The sequence below is a fragment of the Primulina eburnea genome, chromosome 1, assembly GCF_022965805.1.
Source record: "Primulina eburnea isolate SZY01 chromosome 1, ASM2296580v1, whole genome shotgun sequence".
In the NCBI taxonomy this organism is placed as follows: domain Eukaryota; kingdom Viridiplantae; phylum Streptophyta; class Magnoliopsida; order Lamiales; family Gesneriaceae; genus Primulina; species Primulina eburnea.
In genome coordinates this window covers 55025795-55036157 of record NC_133101.1, presented here as the reverse complement: position 1 = coordinate 55036157, position 10363 = coordinate 55025795, and the positions used below count along the sequence as shown (strand labels likewise).

Sequence of the window (10363 nt, the reverse complement as noted above, 5' to 3'; positions counted from 1 at the left end):
TTCGCCAATTTCCCACTAAATTAGTTCAAAATTAATTATATTTATAATTTTGAAATATATTTATATACATATATAGAAAGCGATAATTCCCCATGTGTGTTGGATGGAATAGCAAGTCCAGAAACACGCGCCAACAAAATTTTGAAATATATTTATATACATGTTTGAAATAGTTGGAACTAAATATCATATATTAATACAATATTTTTAATGTTTTATAGCTATTTTCACTTGTGAAAAGATAAATGTGTCATTAATAATAATAAATGTACTCAAAAATTATTTATTAGTACCAAATCTGAAATAGTTGTTACTCAGATATCATATATTAGTACCATATCTATAATATTATGCACTGTTTTTCATCTGAAAAGACAAATAGTTGGTATTCATATATAAGTACCATATTTTCAATATTTTGAACATATTTTCATCCGATAAAAGATATTAAGTCATAGAGTGCATAAATATATTTGTATAGATCAGATAGTACAAACACATATTTTGTGTGACATTAATGAATGCAAACTTAGTGAAGTGTATTCAATCCAATGTTTTGATGATGTAGATTTGATATATTTTTACTGACTTTTACAGAATCTCATAGATTTACAAACATATTTACGTGGATTTTGTAAACTTTTTAAAAGATTTTTTTATAGACTTTCGCTAACATTTTCTTTTTTATATAGAATTCTATAGAATTTTTTTTATTATATTATAAGATATAACTTTTTTATTAATTTTTTTGAACTAATAATTAATTGACATAATTATTATATTCAGTTTGAAATATTTTTTTAAAATTTATATTAGTAAAAAATTACTTATTTTAAAGTTAAATCAATTAATTTATATATATTTATATATTTATATATATATATATATATATATATATATATATATATATATTTATGGATTTGCATTTATGTTTGTAAATTTTTAAAAATACTTTAACTGTATTAGTCTATAACATAACTGTATTTATATTCATGTGAAAATAATATTATTTATATTTGTGTGAATATTTTTTATTGAAATATGATTCTTTATAGATTAATTGAAATACTAAAAAGAATTTAAAAAAAGTAATTGTAATGTCCGGAAATTTAATCCTAGTAATATGTAATTATTGATTTATAAAATCGAACTCAGATTAAGAAACAGACTGATTATGGAATTGTTATGATTTTCTGATTATATTGATTTGAAATTGGACAGATTTGGATTATGAATGAATTATAAATTGTATCGGGTATGAGTTATGATTTGTAATTGATGTCTGTTGATATGGTATTAACGGGGATACTGAGATTGTGCTATGCCATGATGTGAATTAAATCCGGATTAATCAGAGTCAGTGTTGAATTGGGAATGGATTATTGATATTATGATTCTCAATATGTTGTTTCAGATTTACAGAGACAGTCTTGATTTCAGAATTGATATTGCTTCAGACCGAGACTACAAACGAAAGGTATAAGTCAATGTGGTATTGGGAGATCGACTTGAGTCGGTTTGGACTTGAGTTTCCATAAATCACATACTATTTGTTATTATTTGCATTGACTTGATTTGATATGCTTGTTCTATGGATTTATAGAGAGTATGTGTTAGACGAGTTTCGAAGAGTAATCTTGTGACAGAAGTGCCTGATAGTGGCGGGATCGCCACGGACATATTGCAAGATGTCACAAGATAGTATAGAAATCTTGGGACAGATGTTCCTGATAGTGGCAGGATCGCCACGGGCACATTGCACGATGTCATAAGATAGGATATTGGCGATAGGGCCACAGTCCATGACGGTTAGGTCAGGACACTGGATGTTTGGTTATATCGACGTGGATAGAAGTGGAGTCTTTTCTATTACTGTTGGTCGATATAGGAATACCACCATCTGGAAACCGGGATCCCTAGACTAGGATTGAGTCTAGTCTGAGTCGTGGAGTCACGAGTATGATTGATAATTTGATACTAATTATGTTTTAGATTTTGATATATACTTGATATCTGCTTCATGCTTTATATTGATTATATAATTGTATGTTTCATTGATTTATACTGGGATATCTTTCTCACCGGTATTATCTGGCTGTTGTCTTGTTTGTATGTGTACATGACAACAGGTGAGATAAGATCAGGGTCCAGGAGATGAGGAGAGATCGTGATAGAGTGGAGACTTCAGACTTTGATGTATATAGGGTTTTGACACTAGATAATTAGATGTTGAACCTTAGTTTTTACTAGTTTGTAGACTGTACATGGCTTGTACTTTATTTATACTGAGTTGTTTATTAGTTTAATCTCACTACATTCTGCATTAAAAAGAAAATTTTTTATGACCCTAATTACTTGATAGTAAGATGATCCTGATGACGATTAAGAATTAATTAGCGTTCGAGTCCCCACAGCAATTCTCAGTAAAAAAAATTAATAAAAAAGTTAAATTTATTTATTAAAAAAATTAATATTAATTTCAATTTTATTAGCCCATAAAATTTTATAATTTTCTTATAGCTAGTGTTATAATTTTATTAAAAAATTTATAATTATAATTTAAACCTTGTAAAATTTCAAGATTAAAAGCCACAAAATAAAAAAATAAAATGTAATTTTAAACAACGAATTAAACAAATTATTTTATCAATTATAGCATAAAATTTATTTATAAATTATAGTTTAAAATCTTAATTTTTATTTTTTTAGTCATGCTTGTTGATAGACTGTTCAACTATTAAGAATTAAACGACTTTATTTTTTTTGGATCATTAACAAATATTGAATATTACGTTTATTTGTATAAACCATAAATTAAAAATAATAAAATCAATTATAGAATTTATAATATTTTAAGATATTAAAATAAAAATTATTAAATGAGCAATCAATAAAAAAAATGAAAAATATGAGAAGAAAAAAAAATATGTATAGTGATAAAATTTGAAAATTACAGAGTCACAAAGATAGATGAGAGAAAAGAAGATATGAAGAGAAGAAAGGTGATTTGAGTGAGAGAAAAAAAGAAGGGAAAAACTTGTGTGAGACGGTCTCACGAGTCGTATTTTGTGAGACGTATCTCTTATTTGTGTCATCAATGAAAAAAATTATTTTTTATGTTAAGAGTATTACTTTTTATTGTGAATAGCAACATGGTTGACCCGTCTCACAGATAAAGATTCGTGAGACCGTCTCACAAGAGACCTACTCGAAAAAAAGAGCTTGTGTATGAGTTAGAACTTTTAAAAATCAATTCAAGTTGTACCTAGAGTTTTAAAGTTTGTATATAAAGAATTATATTAGAATTATTTTAATCTATAGAAATATTGAAAACCTCTAGATTTTTATAGATTTATCAAAAGTCAAGTTTAAATACCACTAGACTTTTTATGAATTTATAAAAATCTATATTTAATATCTCTAAACTTTTAAACTATACAAAAATCAATAAAATAAATAAATTTCCAAGATGGAATACATGCTCCTAAATCTCTTGTCATCGTTGGATTCGAAGATTTAGAACAAATCTACCTAACAAAAATCATATTTACCTCGGAGTTTTGGGGTTTTAATAATTTGTGAAGCCAATGCCGTCCAGAGGTGCAAGTGGATGATAGCTCGTAAACGACACGGTCACATATTGTCAGCAGGTCAGAGAGACGGAAAATTCATTCATTTTCTAGGGTTTGGGTTCCTAGACATGGCATTTAGGTAATTTGGCAAAGTTCCTACGATGGACGGCCGCTTGCCGCCACTTCCATCGGACTCTGATTACTTTTCCGCCGCTACAACTCTCATTACCTTCCCTCGGCCACTCCCTCTCCTACGAGGTCCCATCAGAGCTGCTCCTTCGGACGACCCGTCTTCTGGACCATACCTCCTCGCATTCAAAACCTCTGACTCCTGGGCCGCCGCATACAACTCTTGCAAGCTCCAAATTACCTCACAATGCGAATCTGGGGCCCGAATTGGGTGTTCCATTTCCGCTTCGAACAAATGCAAACCCCCTTGGTGGAAATTGGTTTTGGGCCTGACTTCCAAACAGGACCTCAGCGAAAGAGCAAAGTGCGAGGAGATCGAGATGGAAGCTTGTTGTGTTGCTGCCAGAGAAAGGTGCGCTGAGTTCGCGAAGCAGAAGTGTGCCCCGGCTTTTAAGAATGCGAGGATTGAAGTGAGTGGTTCGGATTTGGGAGTGGTGGAATGGAAAGAGGCTTTTACATTGATTTCCATGGCGTGTTTTACGAATATAAGAAGTAAAGAGATCTGGCCTTGTGGACTGGATAAGTCTTGGGATGACTTTAGGAGTAAATTTGCTGTGACTAATGTTAGAGGGTGTCAATTGTTGAGTTCTGCCGACGAGGACGTTGAGGATTATCTGAGAAAGATCAGTTAAAAAGGTGGCTTTGCGAGAGTTCTTGATTTGTTACGCGATTCTTAGAGTGTGGGAGCTGGTGGAGAAGATGACATTCAAGTGGGCATGAGACTTGAAAAATTTCAGGCATTTCGAGAAGTTGATATTTGGATCGGAATTCATCAAGTGAGCTTTGTCCTTATTCTGCTACTAGAATTTCATTCTTGACTAATATTTTACTTTCGGAAATCAATCCACTATCTGTTATGACATGCAAAATACTGCTGTCTATACAAGCTTGCATCATCGAACTATTTTGAGTTCTAATAGTCTTGATGCTCTTGAACTCTATTAGTGAGGCTAACTTTTATTTTTGTGATTTCTTTGACATCAAAACGAGTGAGTATATAGGATTTCTTGTGCTTTTTAGGGAAGACTGGCACCGATTAACTGTGTTTCTGATCACAAAAGGTGTGATTATGGGATAGGAACAAAATCAAACCAAAATCACGAACTCATTTTAAATCGATCTTTAGAAAATACTTGAGTATTGTTGTGGCAGAGATTGCTATTAGCCACAATATTAAGTAGAAAAAAATCAAAAAATATTGCCCTTTGCTAAATTGATAACTCCTGAAATGTAGGACCATGATAAAGATTATAATACATACAGCATAGTCGTGATTGACTTAGACAATATAATTTAGCTGATCCAGAACCACAGGAAAAAGAGGTTCTAGAAGATTTGGTTAATTGTAGATATCAATCACAAAATTTGCTCTTTATCTGTTGTCAACAATGGTTAACCTTTTTGTCTTTCGGATTCTATTCAAATTTAAAAGTTTCCATTCACAATTTCCTTTTTATCATTCATGATATGCCATGGGTGACTGAAGATTCTTCTCATATTGGATTTGAGCCATGTGGAGAATTTTATCTAGGAATATACAAATTCTGGTTTAGGTTCATCTAATTCGATAAAGTCCAGTGAGTTAAGTAGTCAATTGATTGTGCAAACCCTCCGTCTTCTTTAGATGGATGGACCCAAAATTTTGGCCAAATCCAAACTTCCCACTTAATACTGAAAATTGGTTCTTGCATTTGATATGGGGGTGGTCGACACCTCCATTTTCACATTGATTGTCTTTGCTTAAGCTTTGAATGTAATAATCAACGCAGCCGAAATATACATGCATATCGGCAGATACACTGAAAGATGAGTCAGATTCATATTTGAAACAAAGACTAATGGATGTATTGTCTGTCTCATATTTTAGTTTTTCTGGGATTTTATTTTCCTGACTAAAAGTGAGGACTCTTACTTAACAATACGCTGTAGTTCAGTTTTCGTGTTTTAATAATCTAAATGCAGTTGCTAAGGGCTTAAATTTATTTTCTATTGCAAACTCAGTTTCCCTGTGTATTGAAGGTAGCTAGAATTAGCGAACTTGCTTAGGTTATTGTAAAGCTTGTTATGATTACTTGGTTATCAACGAAGTGTTGTATTGCACCGGAGCATTCGAAATTTACCATGAACAAACTTCTTTACTGGCCCCCTTTCCCCTTGTGTCTCTCTACAGTTGTTTCTACTTTACCTAGATTTGCTCGATTACATTTCAATTATGCAGTTGCGACATTGTTTTTCAATGTGTTTCTTGGTGAAGATATGCAGATTGTCTTCTAGATTTATTCCTATTGTTTCCGAGGAGCTTACAGTTGGATGCAAAGAATTTCTTGGTTAGAAATTTTCTTATATGCTGGAACTATGGATGGATGAAATAGGTAATGGCAGAAATTTTGTTGCCTGAGATTGTTGACTTCACCAATGCAATGCTTGTTTTTATCTTTCAGGACATTTTCTCATACCCCAAGATAAAAATAAATATCATATTTATTTTTGTTTTATTTCTCCAAAACAAATTTCCGCTCTAACAATTACTTTTAACTAAACTATTCATTATTTCCAAAAATAGTTTTCTGTTCTTATTGAATTCAAACTCACAATATACTATTTTGAAATTTAAAAATAATTTTATCGAACAATTTCTGACATGATTTGACATTGATAATAACAATTTCATTCTTCCGAAAAATCAAACGAATCAAAAACATTTCTTAAAAATTCTTCCCCTAAAAGGCTCAAATTAAAACAAAACATTTACAAAACTTTTTTCCTTTCCCCTGATTCAACTGTTATCTCCTTTATTTGCTCAAAGCCTCAAACTTGGGTTTTCTAGATAGCTTCTGAAATGTTATGGCACGTGACATATTATCAAGCAATTTTTGAAGTTTTTTTCTCAACTTTAGATGGTTACGTCACACTTCCATTCATACTCTCTGCGTGTCAAATCGGAAACCTTGTCTTGTTTCTATCTTAACTCAGATTAATGAGATACTAGCTTCATTTAATTGTCAACTTGCAAAACTTTGTGTGTTGCTAGAATTTGTTGCCTTTGTTGTAGATCATGGTAACTGTTTCCCACGTATCTGTTTGATAGTTGTTGTACAATTTATGCCAGAAAATTGTGGGTTTTAAGCGTGACCGACCGGATAGAATGTTTTATTTTAAGACAAATATATATTAAATATTATTATGCTTGAGGGTTAAACTGGATCCTTTACGTGTCAAATTCCCATAATAGAAAATGATTCCAGTGGTTTTTTAATGATATTGTTATTTATGTCCACCTTTAATTAATCGGAAGATTAACAAAGACTTCATTTGGCACCAAGTCCATAAAAAACGCTTGTTGAATCATCACTTTGTCACCTCATGCTAAACTTTGGTATTATCAATAAAAATGTCGTATCCGCATTGTTGATTGGCTTCAAAAGTCTTGATCATCATTTCATCAGCCATGAAAAGGCTATCGTGTTATTTAATTATTGATGACTCCATTCATATCTTCGTAGACCAACCAATTGACAAGTTCCTTGTGCTAGTCTGTGATCTTTAGTCTTTCAAAGAATGTCCATGGTTGTAATAGGCGGAGGAGGCCATGTTAATAAGTAATTTTCTTGATTTAGAATATTAAAATGGTGGATGAATGGAATGGGTCTGGATTGCATCGAATTATTCTGCCTTGTCAAATCTTTTATAAATGATCGTTTTATTTTCTAAATTCAGTTTATATTTTATTCAAGTTTTTTTTCCCGTTCACTGTTTCCTACACTTCAAGGATTCATTGTATTTGAATCACAATAAATTTCAGCAGTTGATTATCAATATTATTTAATATTCAAGACAATATCATGTCCATTTCTTTGAATTGGTGAATGCATAAGATATAGAAAAGGTGTTGAACTGGAAACACAAATTGTGTGTTGCATTCGTATAATCTTTTGAGGATTGTGTATAACTAGGAAATGAATAGATAAAGTCTAAAAATGAATTTGATGACGGCGAAGCAATTAGAGTCATCATATCTCAAAACATTAAATTATTGTGGTGGGAACTTACTTTTGATAAGTATGAACTAGAATGGTGAAAGTGGTTTGTGGAGGTGGTTGACGGTAGAGTCAAGCTTTAGTATTCAATACCATTTGGGGAATTTTTCAAAGTTGTTGCAATCTTTATGGATAATCCACTCGGAATGGTGCCAGAAATCCCCTAAAATATGCATTTAGAAGTCTCTGCCCCTAGTTCTCTCGATTAAATTATGAAAGATGATGAACAAATAACATCTAAATCATGTTTTTTCTTTCAATTCTTGATAATTTATCGAACCGATTGTTTGTTGCCTTTCTGTGTGTATCTAGCAACCGTTTGAACCTTTTTGCGTACTTAATTTTATGAACTGTTTACATTTTTCTTCCTTGAGCAGGTGAAACATTACCATGCAGCACTTCCAAGTTTAAAGCTAGCATCTTTAGATATTCCTCGTCCATGATTAACGTGCATTTCCCGCAAGCATCATCCATGTGTCTTTTCCAAATTGCGTGTAAAAGATGTGGAGAAATTTGGCTTCAGGTAGGGATCCTTTACTGCACAGTCCATCACGATTCACGCGTGATATTTTCATGTCTAAAGAAAGCATGCACTGCTGATTATGAGATTAGTATGCTGGTAATGAAAAAAGTACAACCGACCAAAACTGGAAAAACCATTTATTCTTTTTGGATTTAAGATTTGATGCTGACGAAAAATGGTAAAAAAATATGCCACGTTTCTCATGATATTCAAATTATCTTTGTTTATTTATGTACGCTTGTTGCTGTTTCTTCTCGTTCACACGAATTTTTTGAAAACTAATTGTGTGATGGTTTCGTGTACTTCATGTTGTGATCGACATCTGAAATGATTATTACGGACTAAACCCGCAATTTATGACTTTGATTGTTCGAAAGAAACTAGCAATAAATACAATATAGTTGGCAATATTCCCACTCTTGAGAGTTGAATCTAATTCTTTACCTGTCATGAAACTGCATAGAAATTTCCATGCGTGCCGTTAACTGAAAGCTAATGATAAAGATCAAATGTACCTTTCTTAAAATGCCACTGAATATCACTTACGATTAATTAAGATATTGACTTGTATAATAATCTCTGACTTTTGTATAAAAAATGTCTGATGCCGTATTGTGGAGGGGTGTTAATGAATCTGACTGTGAACAAAATTCTAAGGTTCAAATTTTGTATATTTGAATTTGAGTTCAATTTGAAGATAAAAAATATTATTATTTTCTGTTCGAATTCGGTTTAAATTAAGGGTTAAATTCGGCTCGAAATATTTGGACATACTCATGAGCTACTCGAAAATAAATGTTATATATATATATATATTAATATATAATTGTATTATATTAAGATTAATAGAATAAAAGTTTGGAACTATCAAACAAGATAATTTGAGGTAGAGTTCGACTCGAAAAAGTTTGAATGTATTTAAGTTCGACTTGAATTCGACAATTTTGAATAAAAATCAAATATTTTTCGAATCAGTTCAATTCGCTTATATCCCTAGTACAACATCTGTATTATGCATAATAATATGAGTGAGTCTCATGTGAGACCGTCTCACAGATCATAATCTGTGAGACGGGTCAACAATACTCATATTCACAATAAAAAATAGTACTCTTAGCATAAAAAGTAATACTCTTTTATGGGTGACCCAAATAAGGGATCCGTCTCACAAATAATACCCGTGAGACCGTCTCACATAAGTTTTTGCCTAATAATATTGGGTTGATTACGAAAATGATCTGTATGTAAATTGAAAGTTAAAAAACAAAAAATTTCCTAAGATTTTAAAATTCGTCGCGTCATCCATTTATCCAAACTTCAACACAATCTATCAGGGAGTTAGAAAAGTCCTGAAACTTAGGCGTGTATACTATAAATCAGTGTTTCTGTGTGTGTGTGTGTATATTAGTAAATAGAGATTAGTACAATATATATATATAAATAAAAAGGTGTGTGTCGCACGTGGAAGCTATTTTATTTGAAAAAAATTAGTTAATATAATAAATGAAAATTATATTTTTTATAGCAAAAACTCTTCAATCTCTCCACACACACACGCGGCCGTGAAACTCTTCCATATTTATATCCATTCCTCGACCTCAAGATAATTCCATAAAAGAGTTCTGGATGGAAACAAGATTTTCATTAGAGTAAAATATCTTAGAGATAAATAGTATATTAAAAACAAATATTCTCATAATTTAGAAAGGAAAAATCTTAAATAGATAATATCAATTTAGCACAATAATAAAATAATAAAATATTCCTTTCAATCTTCCTCTTTTTTTTTTTTTGGAAAAAAACATTCAAAAATGATAATCTTGGTCATTTCAACATTAAGATAAGCTCCCCTGTGTTAAGAATGTATCTTCCCCTGAGTTAGAGTTCATCTCCGCCTGAATTAAACATGTTAGAACATTGATATTGTTGACAGTGTTGTCAACACAAGCTTAGAACACTAGGAAACATGAGAAGACATACGAAAGCGGAATTCATAAAAATAATGACAAAAAATACAACCCAACCAAAATAAAGGCAAAAAC

The 10363-nt window shown here is 31.4% G+C and overlaps 1 protein-coding gene across 3 annotated transcripts; it reads left to right on the top strand.

The window, feature by feature from the left end:
- Positions 1–3568: 3568 nt before the first annotated feature.
- Positions 3569–8552, top strand: LOC140831866 (uncharacterized). Of its 3 annotated transcripts, none has more exons than XM_073195588.1 (3): positions 3569–4537; positions 6024–6133; positions 8176–8552. In XM_073195588.1, the coding sequence occupies exon 1, from the start codon at positions 3734–3736 to the stop codon at positions 4391–4393; it is 660 nt and encodes a 219-aa protein (XP_073051689.1). In that variant the 5' UTR covers positions 3569–3733; the 3' UTR covers positions 4394–4537; positions 6024–6133; positions 8176–8552. The 3 variants fall into 3 exon arrangements, with proteins under 3 accessions (XP_073051689.1, XP_073051694.1, XP_073051685.1); XM_073195593.1 differs by having other exon boundaries at positions 6016–6133; XM_073195584.1 differs by lacking the exon at positions 6024–6133.
- Positions 8553–10363: the final 1811 nt, after the last annotated feature.